This window comes from Hyaena hyaena, unplaced genomic scaffold, assembly GCF_003009895.1.
Source record: "Hyaena hyaena isolate Hyena2069 unplaced genomic scaffold, ASM300989v1 scaffold_150, whole genome shotgun sequence".
In the NCBI taxonomy this organism is placed as follows: Eukaryota; Metazoa; Chordata; class Mammalia; order Carnivora; family Hyaenidae; genus Hyaena; species Hyaena hyaena.
In genome coordinates this window covers 2373347-2393982 of record NW_024080782.1, presented here as the reverse complement: position 1 = coordinate 2393982, position 20636 = coordinate 2373347, and the positions used below count along the sequence as shown (strand labels likewise).

The 20636-nt window shown below is 39.3% G+C and overlaps 1 protein-coding gene across 1 annotated transcript; it reads left to right on the top strand.

Moving 5' to 3' along the window:
- The first annotated feature begins 3618 nt into the window (after positions 1–3618).
- Positions 3619–4833, top strand: LOC120236232 (ubiquitin-conjugating enzyme E2 N-like). The gene has a single exon (XM_039238873.1). It carries the CDS (start codon positions 3681–3683, stop codon positions 4137–4139), a length of 459 nt encoding a protein of 152 aa, XP_039094804.1. The 5' UTR covers positions 3619–3680; the 3' UTR covers positions 4140–4833.
- Positions 4834–20636: the final 15803 nt, after the last annotated feature.

The window sequence follows — 20636 nt, the reverse complement described above, 5'->3', positions numbered from 1 at the left end:
GTTAAACACTATCTCTGTTCTCTTCTTTCACTCTCCTCTGGAGACTTGTACCAAACTTCTCAGTGTCCAGCCAAGGAGTATGTCTACCCAACCTGCTGCCTCTTCAGTTCTTCCTCCCAAGGCAGCTGAGCAGGTGGAAACTACCAGAAAGTCACCCCTTACATACCACACCCAGCTTTCACATGAGCCTCCCTCTCGGCAGTAAGGACATGTCCTCACCCACCTCCATCCTATTTCTGGCACTTTTTTTTTTTTTCTCTTCTAAGGAGGAGGAAAAGATCCTATATTTGCTACACCGTCTGCCCTGCACATGACACAGTGAACAGGAAGCGTGTCAATTCTCCAGGCTTTCCAGAAGCTCTAGAGCTATGGAGAGGAGCATAGGACCAGGAGGAAACAGAGCCAGTGGAAGGGCTCTAATGTGATGTCACTAACCTGGCAACCATCCCTCCTCACTGTGAAGTAACAAAGAGGCACACTGTGAGGTAACCCAGGGAGACAGTGTTGGTGAAAGGAAACCCATTATAAGTCACCATTACCTACAGAAATCTCCTCTTCTTCCTGCCCTGTTCTCTCCCCCAAACTTCCTTCTCCTGAAACTGCCTTCCTTATCCTAAGGACAAGAAAACCTGGGCTATTTCCAAAGGGGAGCTTAATGGGAAATGCTTCCTCTAGATAGATTTCTTTATTGGTTCTGATTTTAAAAACAGCTCAGGAATAATTTTAAAACCATATTTTCCGGCACATGCCCCTCACTTTCAACATAGAAATCACACTATCTACCTGTCTCTGTATTCCCAGCTTCCAAATATCCAGGGAGGAAATTCAGCCTCTGCCACATTCACCATGACACTAGCTCCCAATGGCCTGATGAGACAAGATGGCACCTTCTGCTTTGGTTACCTCTGATGAAGAAAACCACAGCAAAGACCGTGACCCCACAGATGGTACACCCTTTGACACATCCACATGCACTCAGTGACTCATCTACCAGCATGATGCATAAGGACCCATCTTTGTAGTCCGGCAAGTTATGAGGGTATTTACTGAAACACTCAATTTGCCTATCTGGAACAGGGATAGTAACAGTAGTCTTGCTGTATGCCCACAGTCTAGCACATCCGCAGGGCTCAGTAAGTAAGAGTTATATGTGGAGTGCCTGAGTAGCTCAGTTGGTTGAGTGTCCAACTCTTGAATTAGGCTCAGGTCATAAACTCATAGTTCATGGGATCAAGCCCTGCATAGGCTCTGCACTGACAGTGTGGAGCCTGCTTGGGATTTTCCTTCTCCCTCTCTCTCTGTTACTTCCCCTCTCTCCCCTACTCAGGCTATCTCTCTAAATAGACATCTTTTAAAAAAAGATTCTCTCCCTCTGCCCCTCTTCCCTGTTCCTGCTCATTTGCCCTTTCACTCACTCTCTCTCAAATAAAAATTTAAAAACCAAGTAAAAACAAATAAATAATAGTTACATGTGTGCATGTAAACAGCTTAGCATTGTGCCTGGGACACAATTAGTACTCAGTACATTTGTTGCCTCTGCGATTAGCAGGCGGAGTAGTAGTGGTAGTAGTGATGGTATTGTTTCTCTCAATCCATTCTTGAACTGAAATGTGGTGTGGAAAGGAGATACTCTTTCAGCTCTCCAGAGAGACAGGCTGTTAGCCAGAGATAGTACCCACACTACTGCTCCTTTTCAGATCCCCCATTGCCACCATTTTCCTTTCTACCTCTAAATTCCTGCCTCCCCGCCCCACAATCCACCCACTTCTATACACCGAACTCTTCTGGTTTATGTTCAGTTGCAAGAAGAATAAGTTTCCATAGTTAAGTGGGAGATGATGAGCTTTCCGCTTAACACTAATTGCTGGAAATCTTTGGATCTACACGTTCTAAATGGTCTCTTGACAGAAACAGGACTGGAAATCATTGGTCACCTAGAAGGGTCATAGAGACAATGCACCTTGTGCTGTGTCACCATGTGTTTCTCTTAAAAGAGTAGGTCTTCTCTGTTAACACATTATATTGTGATCACTGGTGTTTAAGCTAGTGTTCATATTAGGGTATGATTTTAGATATGGGACCATGTTGTCTACAAATTTAATATCCCAGCATCCAGGATTTTAAGCACATAGAAAAAACTCAGTATGTTTACCAAATAAAGAAGAGGAATGGTACAGTGATAGAGCTTAGGGGTATTTTCCATATATCCATCTTGCTCTCCATTAACACAAGTAACAGAAACTTAATTTTCTATTAAAATTACAGTCCATGTGGACAGAAGAATAGAGAGATGAGAATACAGAACTGGAGAGAACAGTGGAGTGTGACCTGATTTTCATGAGCATGGAAATATTACATCATGATCTTTAAAAAGCTACCACTTTATCACAATATATTTTCAAGCTTTGGAGATTGAATGTCACAGATAAATATTAGATTATAATTATATGATTGTGTTTAATTTTGAACTTTTCTTCTGTAAACTTCAAAGCCAAAATTGAAAGGTCATGAACAAGATAAAATGTTGAGTTAGAAAAACAACTTAGCCACCCTCTAGACCAATGATTCTCAGAACATGATCATAGAACCTTATGAGAGACCCCAGGAACCTTTCATGGAGTCCTCAAAATCAAAGTCATTTTCCTAATGATACTGGGGCATTACTTGCCTTTTTTCACTCTCGTTCTTGCACTGTGAACAATGGATCTTTCAAAAGTTTACAAGATGTATGATATCACAGCAGAAAGTGCAGAAACAGATTTAATAGTTCAACTGTCTTCTATTAAGCCAGACCTCAAGAAAAATTGCAAAAAAAATAAATAAAATCACTCTTCTAATTTTTTGTTTTGAAAATTTTTTATTAAATTTTGCCATGTTCATATATAATGAGCTCACTGCTTTTTAAAAAGAATATTTTTAATTTCCCACTTTTAGTTTATGATATGATAAATATTAATAATTATAACCCAAATAAATAAAAACCCTTTGGTGTCTTCAATATTTTTTATGAGTCTAAATTGGGTCTGAAACCATGAAGTATGAGAGCCACTGCTCCGTACCTATGGTTTTTAACCAGGGATTTGCATTCAAGTCAGCAAATCAGATCCTGGCTTTTCTCTTTGGTAACTGATAAAGAGGATGAAGAAGCTCCCTGGCCTCACCTATAAAATTAGAAGGTCACAGTTGAAAAGAGAGGGCTTGGATCAAAAAAATATTGTGAATTAGCAGTGGTCATTTCTAAGAATCCAGATGTAGGAAATGAAAAGGAAATGAGAGCCAGATTCAAAGGTTCTCAGGCTAGACAACTGGCAGAAGACTATTGCCTCTGGTAGTTGAAAATAGCCAGACTGGGATTAAGGAAGAAGGTATGAACCCTTAGATGGCAGATCCCAAAAGTGGAGATGCCCTGTCTCCTCCTCTACTTGGAGACAGAGAACTTCAGGGAGGTAGGCAGTCAGAACCAGTGATACGGATTTGAGGCTTAGCCCTCTCTAGCGACAGGTGACATGGAGAGGTGAATAAGCCCATGAAGGAAGTGAATGTAGAACATGGAGCTGTTCAAGGCACAACTGGAGGTGAGGGGCTCCTTTTAGAATGAATTAAAGAACTGGACTTCCACTCGTGCGTGAGGCAAGCGGAGCCAGAGTCGAGACCAGAGGCAGAACTCGGGATCTGACAAGATGGCCGGGCTGCCCCGCAGGATTATCAAGGAAACCCAGCGTTTGCTGGCGGAACCAGTTCCTGGCATTAAAGCAGAACCAGATGAGAGCAACGCCCGTTATTTTCATGTGGTCATTGCTGTCCCCCAGGATTCCCCCTTTGAGGGAGGGACTTTTAAGCTTGAACTATTCCTTCCAGAAGAATACCCGATGGCAGCCCCTAAAGTACGTTTCATGACCAAAATTTATCATCCTAATGTAGACAAGTTGGGAAGAATATGTTTAGATATTTTGAAAGATAAGTGGTCCCCAGCGCTGCAGATACGCACAGTTCTGCTATCGATCCAGCCGTTGTTAAGTGCTCCCAATCCAGACTATCCATTAGCAAACGATGTAGCAGAGCAGCGGAAGACCAACGAAGCCCAAGCCATAGAAACAGCTAGAGCATGGACTAGGCTATATGCCATGAATAATATTTAAAATCGATCTGATCATCCAGTGTGCATCATTTCTCCTGTTCTGCCAAGACTTCTTCCTTTTTTGTTTGCATTTAATGGACACAGTCTTAGAAACATTACAGAATAAAAGCCCAGACATCTACAGTCCTTTGGTGATTAAATGCACATTAGCAAATCTTTGTCTTGTCCTGATTCACTGTTGTAAAGCATGAGCAGAGGCTAGAAGTACCATCTGGATTGTTGTGAAATGTTTAAAAGCAGTGGCACCTCTCTGCTTTTATCCATTTCCCCCATGATGATTAAGGTATAAAGCACTGTGAATGAAGGTAGTTGTCAGGGTTAGCTGCAGGGGTGTGGGTGTTTTCTCTCTATTATTTTTTTTTTTGGGGGGGGAGGTAGTTTTATTTTAATTTTGTGGGCTCCTTCCCCCCCTTTTTATGGTGATCTAATTGCATTGGGTAAAAGCAGCTAACCAGTTCTTTAGAATATGCTCTCTAGCCAAGTCTAACTTTATTTAGATGTTGTAGATGGACAAGCTTGATTGTTTGAACCAAAATGGGAACATTAAACAAACATCACAGCCCTCACTAATAACATTGTGACTTTGCTGTCAAGTGTAGAATCCTTCCTTCAAAAAAAGCTTGTGACCATTTTGTATGGCTTGTCTGGAACTTCTGTAAATCTTATGTTTTAGTAAAATATTTTTTGTTATTCTACTTTGCCTTTGTACAGTTTATTTTACTGTGTTTATTTCATTTTCCCATTGTGACAATCGTATTTAAAAATTAAAACTGATGGAACTTTTTGTTTTGGTCTTCACCATCTGACAAGTTGAATGACAAGAGGTTGGATTTTGCCAGTTTCTTTTCACTGATGCAAACTTGTGTTAAAATATCACTAAATGGAGTATTTATAAGCTGGCCCTGAGCATGCATAAAGCATTGGTATCTGATTTTTTTTTTTTTACCTCCTGGAAATTTGAAATAAATGTGTTTGTGTTGTCTGAAAAAAAAAAAAAAAAAGAATGAATTAAAGAAGAGCTCAGGAGATGCTGGGAAAGGCCGACTCAGAGACCAGAACAATGCAGGGCCCTGAAGAGTATCTTGGCATGACATAGCCAATGGATGGGTGGGAAGATAGAAGGAGAGATCAAAAAGAGAAAGAAAAGAACCAAAGGGGACAGCTTCAAGGAGGACTGAATGGCCAACAATATCAAAGAAAAGGAAAGACAAAAGATAAACTACAAGACACTAAATGGATTTGACAAGAAATAGGTCATTGCTTCAAACAAAAATTTTAGTAGAGGGGTCAAAACAATACATGAAAATTGTGTGAAAAAATGTAAATGCATAAGGAGGGAAATCACGAGGATGGAAGAAAGAAAAGGAAACAAATCTTGCAAAGACTTTTGGTATTTAAGCCAGGAACACTTGTGTGCAGCTGGGATGGAAATACCCAATGGCTTCAGTGCCACTGAAGGTGACAAAGGAAAGAGTGGTGGGTACCAGGATTCACAGGATTTCATCATCAAACCACCCTGTCATAGGAATATTTACTGGTCCACCAAAATACAGTCCTAAGAAATTCTGTAATTCAAAGGTCAAAAAATATTAAGGTAATGAGGTGAATGTTAAAAGACCTAGTCTAGTCAGATATTATCTAAAAAGAAATATCTAGAATTGAATATAACTTGAATAGAGATACAAATAATAAAAATCCAACTATCAGAGTTTCATATATAAAAAGGAATTGCTATGACAACCACAGTTCAGCCTCCACAGAAAATATAAATAGGAACCAGAATGAGAAAATTATAGAGAAATATGGCTTTTCTGATTTGGAAACCATTTCAACTACTATTCTTTGATGTTTTGCTCATTTGGCTCTGATAGGAGAACATGAAAATAGTCCTCCATTTCAATAGCTTCTTTGTATTACAAATTAAAATGAACAAACCATCATTTAATCAAATGAAACTGGACACTAAGACCATTTTAATGATTTACTCCACTAAAATGCCCTGTCCCCTTCATTGTTGACTTCTAATATTTGAAGGACCACACCAAAATTAAAGAGTAGACATACATTAAATGCATTATATTGCAGGCCAAATAGCAAAAGCAGATAACAGGGAATGTAGAATCAATATATCTTTAGCTGCCAGAGTGTAAAGCTTCAAACCAGTTGTAAAAGAGCAAAGTTTCCTACCTCTTCTCCAGCATGTTCCTTTAACCATGACAGTTCCTGAGACCTGTGCAGTCTATTTATTTGATTGGTAACAGAAGGTAGAATAGTGCAGGGTCGGATATCCCCAGCTTCTCCTAGAATGACCTAGTCATTTTCACTCTCCTGAAGTTTGAGTAATCAGCTCTTACAAGCCCAGGGATCCTGAGGATTCAAGGTTAGGGATTCCAGTGATTTGATCTTTTGCACAGTGCATATGCCTTAAGACATTTTCACTGTAAAGAAAGCAAGCTGGTTACAGGTGGCTCTCCAATGAGCTCAGCTGCCTGACCTTGCCCAGGCACCTGGAGTGTTCTGCCTTCTGCTTGCCCTTATATCCTCATTTCCTAGGTCTAATGCCCTCAGTTTCCTTGCCATAGCCTTGTGCCCAGTTTCTCTCTCTCTAATCTGGCTTCTTCAGCTAGTCTGGCACCTCACTTGAGGTTTGGCCCAGATGCTTGTCATTCAATCTCCTATGGCTCTGCCCTACAGCCCAAGGGCCAGGCCAGACTGCCCTTGATCTACACCCATCTCCGGCTCCAGGAACCTAATCTGTTACAACTCCAAGCCTGCCAAGTGGAGTGGTTTGGACATGAATCAGTTCTAATTGCAGGAGTTTTCCAGTAGCCCTGAGGTTCCTCCCATGTCACCCAATTTCAACACCTTTCAGAGGAGAAGGAAAGCAATTCACTATTCATTGTGCCTGACAAAATCAACCGCATGCATGAGAGTCCTTTTGAAGCTGCTGTTGAACCATAAGGCTTATCACCCCGTGTTAACCAAACAAATTGAAATCTGTCAGTAATAGGGGCGCCTGGGTGGCTTAGTCGGTTAAGCGTCCGACTTTCGCTTAGGTCATGATCTCACGGTTCGTGGGTTCGAGCCCCACGTCGGGCTCTGTGCTGACTGTCAGCTCAGAGCCTGGAGCCTGTTTCAGTCTGTGACTCCCTCTCTCTGACCCTCCCCTGTTCACGCTGTCTCTCTCTCTCTCTCTCCTAGAAATAAATAAGACATTTAAAAAAAAAAGAGTATAATATTATATTGCGCTGGGATCACTTTTGTACAATTTCCATAATTACTCCTCAGTTAGAAGGATTATATATCTTCCATAATATTTCTTAAGTCTTGTNTTCAGTCTGTGACTCCCTCTCTCTCTGACCCTCCCCTGCTCACGCTGTCTCTCTCTCTCTCCTAGAAATAAATAAAAATATTAAAAAAAAAAGAAATCTGTCAGTAATATCATAAATTAATCATAAATTAGAACATCAATGTCATCATATTCAGAGTATATTTTGCTAGATCCTCCAGAAATAAACTTATATAATAATCTGTAATTGTTAGCAGGTCATACAAGTTGTATGATCTAAATCCTAGTTCTTTGCATCCAAGAATTTTAGTTTTTAAGAATCTTAAAACTAAGATTTGAGTATATACTTACATATAAGTATATATAAGTTTGAGTATAAACTTAAATTTTAGTTTATATACAAACCCATATAAACTCCAAGTCTTTACATAGGATCATCAAAGCTGGGAAGGGCATCCTGAAATCATGTTAGCTATCCCCAGCACCCAAAGACCTGAAGCTCTTTCAAAAGATGGATGGTTATTCGAGTGCCTGGGTGGCTCAATTAAGCATCCGACTTCAGTTCAGGTCATGATCTTGCAGTTAGTGAGTTCAAGCTCCACATTGGGCTCTGTGCTGGCAGCTCAGAGTCTGGAGCCTCCTTTGGATTCTGTGTGTGTCTCTCTCTCTGCCCCTCCTCCACTCATATTCTCTCTCTCAAGAATAAATAAACATTAAAAAATTTTTTAAAGAAAAATGGATGATTATTAAGTGTGCCATGTATATACTGGCTGAATTTGTCAAAGCAGACTTGGTTCATGGATTCACACCTCTACTTTGGAAGGGTCTGTGCCAGGTACAAGACACTAGTGAGGGCTTGAGATCCTTACAGTCACACTAGACAAAGCAAGACAAATATATACAGACATAAATATAAACAGGCAAGACTGCCTGGTCAACATGTCACATGGAGTAAGACCACTCATAGAGTAAGGAGGGAAAACGAGGGAAGGAGATACCAAGGGGAACAAAACTTCCTGAAAACTCTCTCTCTTCAGGGTTTTCTTCAGCTATGCCCTACAACATACAAATACCTAGCAGAGACTTTCTAGCCATCCCATAACTCTCAGAAATTGAACATGCTTTCATTTTTGTCACACAGAGTGATTTGAGCCAAGTACTAGCTTTCAAGAACATCAAGATCCTCATTGTTGAGCACATGCAGGTTTCAGTGCCTTGCAGCTCTTTCCCCCTTCCACTTTTGATTTACCTACTGCTCCACAGGGTACAAGCCAATAAAATAGAAAAGGATGAGAGAAGATCAGACGTTGCCTTTCAGCTACTTCACTCCTCCTTGCTCCCACTGATGTCTCAGGTCCAAGTGGGAACAATGGTCCCTCTCCGGAAAAAGAGGTCTCTCTCTGGGCACAGGACCTGCATCAAGCAGATTTCAGGGGGCACAGGGCTTTTTTCTAAAGAATCTACAAGAAGTTGGAAACTATGAGACACAGCTAGTGAGTTTCACAGCTAAGTCAAACCCAGGCCAATCCATACTAAAAGCTCCTTACTCCTTCTCTCGTGCCTTCTAATTTACCTTCTTAGGTTTAAACTGATATGTAAATGTTGTTTTAAGTCTGCAGAAGAGTAAGAAGCATCGGGAAGGATGGGGAGGCAGGAAGAGACATTCATAAATGAATATTTGTTATAATCCTACAATAATAAGGTGTATCATAGTGATAACAATAGAAATCTTTTATCTTATTAGAAAATAATACAGCCTTGACCAGATACATGAAATTGCTGCCTGCTGCAATAGTATCACTAACATAACTGGTTTTGTTATTATGATCTTATATATATGTTATTTTAGAACTAAGAGTTAACACAGGTTGTATGGGTATTTTTCAAACCAGATGCCCAGCATTCCTAATGAGCACAAGATAGAAAATTTAAATTTCAAAGCAAATGTCAATGCCAAAATAATAGATGATTTTAAATATTCCTCCCACAGAACCCTGATTCTACATACCATGGCCAAGTGTACACATGTAATTATTAGCAGGTTCACTGGCACAAAATGGGCCAGATGTGAACATGACTCCAAATTGCTCATTTATAACCAAGCCTCCCAGACACTCAGTCCTGACAGCTTTGAATCAAATGAATTGATCAAAACATCTAGGAGAAGAGACTAGACCTACTAACTCATTCAGAGCATTAGTCTCTTTATAAGGTCCCTACCATAGAGCCATCTGGCTACATGCCAGTCATGCCCTGTCACCTGGCTACAGTGACCAAGAGCCCACTCTACTCCAGGAGAGGCCATCATTCCATTTTGGACATCTCTGTTTGATGATCCGTTTTGTCAGAGTAAACAAATCAGTGACTGGTCTGAGGACATGGATACATGTTTATTTTCCTCTGTAACACAAATCAACAAGAAAGTCTGTAATTGAGCAAATCTAAAGAGGTTACAAAAATTATGACACATATGTTTAGACTAGTTGAAGCAGATCAAGTCACTGAGCCAAGGAAGAAATGGTACCTAAACCATATGAGTAAGCTCATATTACACATGTACATTATGCAGTGGGCTTGACTCTGAAATAAATTCACCACCAAAAAAAAAAAAAAAATCACACTGTTGGTTGAGTACTCATAGATAAATACAGCACTTTAGCCAAAGGTGGCAGGTTTTGTTGTTTATATTACAATCACTGGACACACAGGTCTTTCTCTGACCCAGAGAGGGTATACATAGCATGGAGCTGAAATAATTTCAGAATTGCTGAAATATTCAGATGGTTTGTACAATTCTCTGAAATAGTGCAATTTAGGAGAATTAGACTTCTAGACAGATAACCTAGGCATTAAAAACTCAGGATGCAGAGTGGTAAAAAGTGATATCTCACCCTTATTACAGACTGCTCACGTAATGAACTGATACTCACTCTGGTCAAAACAAAGCATTGTGGGGGCACCTGGGTGGCTCAGCTGATTAAGCATCTGACTTCAGCTCAGGTCATGATCTCACAGTTTGTGGGTTCAAGCCCCGTATCAGGCTCTGTGCTGACGGCTCCAAGCCTGGCACCTGCTTTGGATTCTGTGTCTCCTTCTCTCTCAGTCCCTCCCCTGCTCGCACTCTGTCTCTCTCTCTCTCAAAAATAAAACAATAAAAATTAAATTAAATTAAAAAAAAACAAAGCATTGTGGAGATGTACTTTTTCAGTCCTGAAATAATTTCCTAATCTTTAACATTTTTTGTTTGTTTTTCAGTGTCTTTCGCTTGAACAGGAGGTTTTTTCCTCAAATAGTGAAATAATTTAAGGGTTTGTAATCTAACTAAATAGCCTGAATAGATCTTCTCTCCATGTACATTCTTAAGATTACAATTTGGATTCTTTGAGTTTAATGAGGACTAGAGTCAGACTGTTTCCCATTAAAAAGAGAAAGGAGTTAAGGAAGAAATTCAATAAGTGTTCGAGTAAAATATAGCCATCCTAACATCTGTGTTATATTAGAGGAGACACAAGACAAAACATTGACTTGAGGTTAAATCTAAATTTCCTGCTGCAGTTCTCAAAGAGTTTGAGAGTTTAGATCAAAAAGGCAACAGGGAAAATGGAACCAAAAAAAAAAAGTCTTAAAGTGAGTTTCAAAAGCTATTAAATGCCGACACTTAGTTATTTCTTTGAGGCACCAATTTAGTCAGCAATTACCCAATAGTCACAAACAAAAATTAATGAAAATTCTGCATGATGCTGAATTGTTTTCCAGAGTTAGGGCTGACACACCTGTGATCTGTAAATCATAGGAGGTGTCAAACCACCACCTCTGAGTCTTCATCTCTCTTGTGGGATGTTGTTGAATTTCCATATCTTTTGCTCTAGTATATTTTTACATCAAACTTGAGTTTCCAAAGATATCATTTCAGTCTCCTATGGAATCTACTGGGCTTTAATTTCAGAATCTATACTGCAAAAAGAAAACCCAAGCTCCCAAGTTAAGGTCAACAAGCAAGACCAAGATCTTAGCAAAAACTAAAGAGCATGAGGCCAGAACTAGGACTCAATAAACTCCATCCTTAAGTCTGGCTTTCAAGTCAGAAGCCTCTCCTTTATCAAGTGTACGATTAAAACTAAGTTTTAATAAAGTAATGCTGACCTACTGGCTTTGGTGGCTCTGTGGAAGCTTCTCTAAAATTCCACTGATCAGAAGTGTACGTTTGGTCTTCAAGACCTCTTACCAATGTATCCTTTTTGTCCTGTCTCAACAGAAGGTTAACCTTCTGCTCTAGGCAAGCAAATCCTATTACTGTTCCTTCTATCTCACTGATTCCTCCCTCCCAGTCTCTTTTTCTGGTTTCTCCTCTTAATGTTGAAAGGTCCCAGGGCTTAGTCTTTGGCTCTCTTTTCTATCAATACTTTCACCCCTGGAGAGCTCATTCAGTCTCTATATGCCAGTGACTCAAATTTGTATTTTCAGCTCAAACTCTCTGCTGAGTTCCAGACTTTTACATACGACTGCCGATATAATATCTCCATCTGGCTGTCTAACAGACATCTCAAACTTAAATATCCCAAATTTAACACTAAGTTGCTCTCTACACCACCCCACAAACCTACAGACCCTACAAGCTTCCTGTTTTCAGCTGGTAACAACTCCATCTTTCCAGTTGCTCAAGACAGGTCTCAGTGTCACACTTAACTCTCACTCTCCACATTAAAACCATCAGAAAATCCTACTGGATACAAGAAAAACCATCAAGAAAACAGTATATCCAGTCCATTACATCATTACTTCCAAAGCTACTACCCTGATCCAGGCTACATTGTTTCTTACCTGGATTACCCCCACAGGCCTCCTAAATGTTCTTCCTGCTTCTATCCTTTCCTCCTAGTGAGGCAAGAATATTCTTTTTAAACATTAGTCAATTAAATCAGAGTTAATACCCATTCCTCTCAAGTTATTCCAAAAATACAACAGAAGGAAAACTTCCGGACTCATTTTATGAAGACAGCATCACTTTGATTCCCAAGCCAGACAAAAAGACCCAGCAAAAAAAGAGAACTACAGGCCAATATCCCTGATGAATATGAACGCAAAAATCCTCAGATACTTGCAAATCGAATTCAACAGCACAAAAAAAGAATTATCCACCATGATCAAGTGAAATTCATTCCTGGGTTAGAGGGCTGGTTCAATATTCGCAAGTCAATCAATGTGATACATCACATCAACAAAAGAAAAGATAAAAATCATCTGATACTGTCGATAGATGCAGAAAAAGCATTTCACAAAATACAGCATCCCTTCTTAATAAAGACCCTTGAGAAAGTCGGGATAGAAGGAACTTACTTAAACATCATAAAAGCCACTTATGAGAAGCCCACAGATAATATCATCCTCAATGGGGAAAATCTGAGAGCTTTCCCCCTGAGATCAGGAACACGACAAGGATGTCCACTCTCACCACTATTGTTTAACATAGTGCTGGAAGTCCTAGCATCAGCAATCAGACAACAAAAGGAAATAAAAGACATCAGAATTGGCAAAGAAGAAGTCAAACTTTCACTTTTTGCAGAGGACATGATACTCTACATAGAAAACCCGACAGACTCAACCAGAAGCATAATAGAACTGAATTCATGAATTCAGCAAAGTCACAGGGTACAAAATCAACGTACAGAAATCGGTTGCATTTTTATACACCAATAATGAAGCAACAGAAAGAGAGATCAAGAAACTGATCCCATTCACAATTGCACACACACACACACACACAAAACATAAAATACCTAGGAATAAACCTAACCAAAGATGTAAAAGATCTGTATGATGAAAACTACAGAAAACTTATGAAGGAAATTGAAGAAGACACAAAGTAATGGAAAAACATTCTTTGCTCATGGATTGGAAGAATAAATATTATTAAAATGTCATTACTACCCAAGGCAATCTACACATTCAGTGCAATGCCAATCAAAATTGCACCAGCATTCTTCTCAAAGCTAGGACAAACAATCCTAAAATTTGTACAGAACCACAAAAGACCCTGAATAGCCAAAGTAATATTGAAGAAAGCCAAAATGGGAGGCATCAACATCCCAGACTTTAGCCTCTACTACAAAGCTGTAATCATCAAGACAGTACGGTATTGGCACAAAAACAGACACATAGACCAATGGAATAGAATACAGGACCCAGAATTGGACCCACAAATGTATGGCCAACTAATCTTTGACAAAGTGGGAAAGAGTATCCAATGGAAAAAAGACAGCCTCTTTAACAGATGGTGCTGGGAGAACTGGACAGCAATATGCAGAAGACTGAAACTAGACCACTTTCTCACACCATACACAAAAATAAACTCAAAATGGATGAAGGACCTGAATGTGAGACAGGAAACCATCAAAACCCTAGAGGAGAAAGCGGGAAACAACCTCCTTGACCTCAACCACAGCAACTTCTTACTCGACACACCCCCAAAGGCAAGGGAATCAAGAGCAGAAATGAACTACTGGGACCTCATCAAGATTAAAAGCTTCTGCATGGCAAAGGAAACAACCCATAAAACTAATGGGCAACTGATGGAATGGGAAAAGATAGTTGCAAGTGACATATCAGATAAAGAGCTAGTATCCAAAATCTATAAGGAACTCACCAAACTCCACACCCAAAAAGCAAATAATCCAGTGAAGAAATGGGCAGAAGACATGAACAGACTTCTCCAAAGAGGACATCCAGATGGCCAACAGACACATGAAACGATGCTCAGCGTCCCTCCTCATTAGGGAAATACAAATCAAAACCACACTGAGATACCACCTCACACCAGTCAGAGTGGCTAAAATGAGCAAATCAGAGTACTCTAGATGCTGGCAAGGATGTGGGGAAACGGGCACCCTCCTACACTGTTGGTGAGGATATAAACTGGTGCAGCCCCTCTGGAAAACAGTGTGGAGGTTCCTCAAAAAATTAACAGTAGAACACCCCTATGACCCAGCAATAGCACTGCTAGGAATTTACCCAAGGGATACAGGAGTGCTGATGCATAGGGGTACATGTACCCCAAAATTCATAGCAGCACTTTCAACAATAGCTAATCATGGAAAAAGCCTAAATGTCCATCAACTGACGAATGGATCAAGAAGATGTGGTTTATCTATACAATGGAATAGTATATGGCAATGAGAAAGAATGAAATCTGGCCATTTGTAGCAACGTGGATAGAACTTGAGGGTGTTATGTGAGTGAAATAGGTCAGGCAGAGAAAGAAGATACCATATGTTTTCACTTATAAGTGGAACAGAAGAAACTTAACAGAGGACCATGGGGAAGGAGAAGGGGAAAAATAGTTGGGGAGGGCGAGGGAGGCAAACCATGAGAGACTCTTGAATGCTGAGAACAAACTGAGGACTGTTGGGTGTGGGGGAGGAGGGAGGCGATGGGCATGGAGGAGGGCACTTGTTGGGATGAGCACTGGGTGTTATATGGAAACCAACTTGACAATAAATTATCTAAGAAAAAAATTAAAAATAATGTTATGTGTCAGACACAAAAATGAAATAAACATTAGTCATATCATTACATTCCTCTGGTTCAGCTTTGCGATCACTACCCATTTTACTCAGATAGAAACAAAGTCCTCACAATGGACTCCTTTGCCACTTCTCCCCTTTGCTGAACCTGTTCTATTCATAGTGGCCACCTAGCTTTTCCTCAAACATATCAGACACATTCCTCCCGTAGATTCTTCGCCCTGGTGCTTCTCGCTTTGTAGAATACTCTTCCCTCAGATAGCCATAAAGTTCCCTTACCTCCTGCAAGTGTTCCCTTCTTAGTGACCCGTGCCTGGAACGCCTGTTTAAAACTGCAACCACCCTCTCTCTGGTACTCCAATCCTCTTTCCCTTTCCATATACATTTTCCTTTCTCTAAAATAATTACCACCTTCTAATATACACCTATTCATTTATTTTCTATTCCCTCCCTCCACACCCCCCCCAAGAAAGTAAGCTCCATGAGGGCACCGACTTTTATGTTTTGTTCACTGAGAAGTTCTAAATGTCTAGAATGTAAGCACACAGCCAGTACACTGCAAATATCTATTGAATAAAGCCCACCACACCACCAATTTGATGTTTTATTTGTGTCATGTTTCCCTCTTTAAACTAACATTCCTCAAACTCTTTAGCAGCAGAAATACTTCCTTCCCCCCTTTCAAGCCCCAATTTAAAGGCTCTGAAATCTTTTCTACATTAGCTCTGCTCTACTGACCATGGATTTTTATGTGCTTAGTCAACAACAACAACAACAACAAATTTTGCATTAGCATTTTTGTTTGCCAGCTCTGAAAATCTTAAGTCATACATACTTAGAACTAAACTCTCAGTTCTTTGTCTTACAATAAACTTTGTTTTTTAACTAGTGATTTGAATCACTTAAACACATTACATTATCATTTAAATAATGGATACAGGATAAAATATTCAGTTACTTCTCTCTACAGATTATAAAAAACAAAATAGTACAAATATCAAGGACCTTCTCAGACCTAAAGGAACTATAGCCACTGGAATTTGCAAATGTTTTGTGCCTTTAAGACCGGCATCTCCAAAGATGTTTCTCTATTCCCTAATCAACCAGTATGATACATCACATCAACAAGAGAAAAGATAAAAATTATATGATCATTTCAATAGATGCAAAAATAGTATTTGACAAAGTACTACATCCTTTCATGTTAAAATCCCTCAACAAAACAGGTTTAGAGGGAACATGCCTCAACATAATAAAGGCCATAAAAGAAATACCCACAGCTAATATCATACTCAATTGTGAAAAACCTGAAAGCTTTTCCCCTAAGATCAGGAATAAAACAGGGATGTCCACCCTCACTACTTTTATCCAACACAGTCCTGCAACTCCCCGCCACAGCATTTAGACAACAAAAATAAATAATATGCATCTAAATTGGTAAGGAAGAAGTAAAACTTATACTATTTGCAGGTAACACAATACTTTATGTAAAAATCCCTAAAGACTCCATGAAGAAAATAGTAGATCTGATAAATGAACTCAGTAAAGTCAGAGGATACAAAACCAATATACAGAAATCCATTTCATGATGCCTGGGTGACTTAATCTCTTGACTATGATCTTACTGTTTGTGAGATCAAACCCCCCTCTTAAAACTTTTTTTTAAAGTTTATTTATTTTGAGACAGAGAGTGGCAGGCAGAGAGAAAGTGAGAGAGAATCCCAGCAGGCTCTGCACTATCAGTGCAGTCAGAGCCAGACGCAGGCCTCGAACCCATGAAACCGTGAGATCATGACCTGAGCAGAAACCAAGAGTCAGATGCTTAACCAACTGAGAAACCCAAGCACCCCAAACAAATAAACATAAAAAAAGAAATCCATTTCATTTTTACATACTAATAATAAAGCAACAGAAAGAGAAATTTAAAAAACAGTCCCATTTATAATTGTAGCAAAAATAACAATAATAACTAGGAATAAATGTAACCAAAGAGGTAAAAGATCTGTGATCTGAAAACTATATAACAGTGATGAAAGAAAATAAAGATGATACAAATGGAAAGACATTCCATGCTCATGGATTAAAAATATTGTTAAAACGTCCATTCTACCCAAAGCAATCTACAGATTTAATGCAATTCCTATCAACATACCAACAGCATTTTTCACATAACTAGAACAAATAATCCTAAAGTTTCTATGGAACCACAAAAGACCCCAAATAGCCAAAGCAATGTTGAGAGAGAAGAACAAAACTGGAGGTATCACAATTCCAGATTTCAAGATGCACTGCAAAACTACAGTAATCAAATTGTATAGTACTGCCACAAAAATAGACAAAGAGATCAACAGAACAGATTAGAGAGCCCCTAAATAAACTGGTGATTATGTGGTCAATTAGTCTATGACAAAGAAGGCAAGAAGATGCAATGGGAAAAAATCTCTTCAACAAATAATGTTGGGAAAACTGGACAGCTAAAGAATGGACATAAAGAATGAAACTGGACCCCTTTCTTATGCCATACGCAAAAATAAAATGGATCAAAGGCTTCAATATGAGACCTGAAACCATAAAAATCCTAGAAAAGAATACAGTCTCTGATATTGGCCATAGCAACATTTTTCTAGCTAGAGTGTCCTGAGGCAAGGAAAACAAAAGCAAAAATAAACTATTGAGACCACATCAAAACAAAAACCTTCTGCACAGAAAAGGAAACAACCAACAAAACAAAAGACAATCTACTGAATAGGAGAAGATACAACAAATGACATATCCAATAAAGGGTTAGGATCAAAATATACAGAGAACTTACACAACTCAACACCAAAACAATATATATTCCAATTAAAAATAGGAAGAGAGGTGCCTGAGTGGCTCAGTCATTTAAGTGTCTGACTCTTGGTTTCAGCTCAAGTCATGTTCTCATGGTTTGTGAGTTTGGGGCCCCGCATCAGACTCTGCAGTTACAGTGCAGAGGCTGCTTGGGATTCTCTCTCCCTCTCTCCCTCCCTCTCTCTCTCTCTCTGTCTCAAAATAAACAAACTTAAAAAAAATTTTTTAAATAGAAAGACATGAACAGACATTTCTCCAAAGAAGACATATGTATAAGCAACAGGCACATGAAAAGATGCTGACCATCACTCATCATCAGATAAATGCAAATCAAAACCACAATGAGATATCACTCACACCTGTCAAAATGGCTAAAGTAAAATAAAACAACAGCACTGTTGGTGGGAATGCAAACTACTACAACCATGGTGGAAAACAGTATGGAGGTTCCTCAAAAATTTTTAAATATAATTACCATATGATCCAGTAATTCCACTACTGGGTATTTATCCAAAGAATACAAAAATGCTAATTTGAAAAGATACATGCACCCCTGTGTTTATTGAGGCATTATTTACAATAGCCTAATTATGGAAGCAGCCCAAGTGTCCATCTGTAGATGAATGGAAAATGGAGTTATACATACACACACACACACACACACACACACACACACACACCATGGAATATTAGCCATTAAAATAAAATCTTGCCATTTGCAACAACATGGATACATCTAGAAGGCATTATGCTAAGTGAAATAAGTCAGTCAGAGGAAAACAAATACCATATGATTTCATTCATATATGGAATAAGAAAACAAATGAACAAAGAAGAAAAGAAGAGACAAACCAAAAAACAGACTCTTACCTATAGAAAACAAACAGACGGTGACCAGAGGGGAGGTTGGCCAGGGGAGGGGTGAAATACGTGAAAGGGATTAAGAGCACACATAGCATGATGAGCACTGAGTAGTATATAGAAGTGTGGAATCACTTCATTGTACACTTATAGCTAACATAACACTGTATGTTAACTATAGTGGAATTAAAAATTTTTTAAAGGTTTGCTGTGAATATTTTTAAAAAAGAAAGAAAAAAAAAGACATGCATCTCCAAGAGTGTGATGAGGGAAAAGACTATCAGAGAGTTCCTTTGGCATAGGGTACAGTTGATTCTTCAACAACAGGTTTGAATTATATATGTCAACTTATATGTGGATTTTTTTCAATAAATACAGTATTGTAAATGTAGTTTCTCTTCCTTATGATTTTAACATTTTCTCTAGCTTACTTTATCCTAAGAATAAAGTGATACAGGGACTTTGACTATGTGGGGTTGGTGCTCCTAACCCCAGATTGTCCAAGGGCAAGCAATACTGAAAGGTTCGTAAGTCTTCTTTAGTAAGAAACCTAAACCCATTTTTATGGGTTGAATTGTGTCCTCCAAAAAAGATACATTAAAGTCTTAAAGTCCAATACCTCAGAACATAACCTTTTTTGGAAACAGGGTCTTTGTAGAGGTAATCAAGTTAAAATGAATCATTAGAGTGAGCCCTATTCTAATGTGACTGGTATCTTTATTTAAAAAGTGGGGCGGGGGGCATTCTGACACAGAAACAGTCACACACAGGGGGAAGGTGATATGAAGACACAGAGAAAATACCACATGAAGAGAGACTGGAGTGATGGATCTTTGAGCCTGAGCCCACCAGGAGAGACACAGGGAATAGATCCTTCCCCAACACCTTCAGAAAATACATGGGCCTGCTGCTGACACTTTGACAGACCAGATTTCTGGCCTCCAGAACTGGGAAATAATAAATTTGTTTTTTAAAGTACCTGGTTTGTGGCACATTGTTATGGCAGTCCTAAGAAATGAATACATCCATTATTTGGATCAACAGATTGAAAATATGTTCTCTAGCCAGGTCTCAGCTAGAGAATTCAGGTAGTAACACATGCCCTGAACCTGAAGTTTCTCAACTGAGTGTCTTGATTACAGAGTAACTTTGTAATTGTTACTTTATAATCATTTCACTGATTAAAATACTTAACTAGGGATAAGGGAATTATCTTTCTGCTCTAGTATCCAGCACCTAGCACTCTGTGACTGCAGGCAAGGGTCAGTCAGTGCCCTTACCTCTATAGGCAAGCTGGCCTGCAAAGCTGAACATCAGAAAACACTCTGCACTACTGTTCAACAATTATGTTTGATTGGCTCTACATGGAGGAGAAACAATTTGGAAAATTGTTCAAATTGTAGGACTAAATTCAATCTCAAGGGTTCAGATTTTAAGAAAATGTCTGGTTTGAGTTACCTAGACCAACTGTCTACAGTGCCTTGTTTTCTGGCTCAGTATACAAATAACCTCTGAGCTTTGGCCAGCAGGGTTTTGTTTTGTTTTGTTTTTTAGTTTATTTATTTTTATTTTTTTAATGTTTTATTTATTTCTGAGAGAGGGAGAGAGACAGCGTGAGCAGGGGAGGGTCAGAGAGAGAGGGAACTACAGAATCCGAAACAGGCTAGCTGTCAGCACAGGGCCTGACACGGGGCTCGAACCCACAAACTGTGAGATCATGACCTGAGCCAAGTCAGACGTTTAACCGACTGAGCCACCCAGGCGCCCCTAGTTTATTTATTTTTGAAAGAGAGAGAGAGGGAGAGAGCACAAGTCAGGAAGGGGTAGACAGAAAGATAGGAAGCAGAGAATCTCTGCACAGAGAGCAGGGAGCCTGCTGCGGGGCTCAAACTCACAAACCATGAGATCAAAATGTGAGCCAAAATCAAGACTTGGACACTTAACCAACTGAGCCTCCCAAATGCCCTTGGCCAGCAGGTTCTAAACTATATTCTAA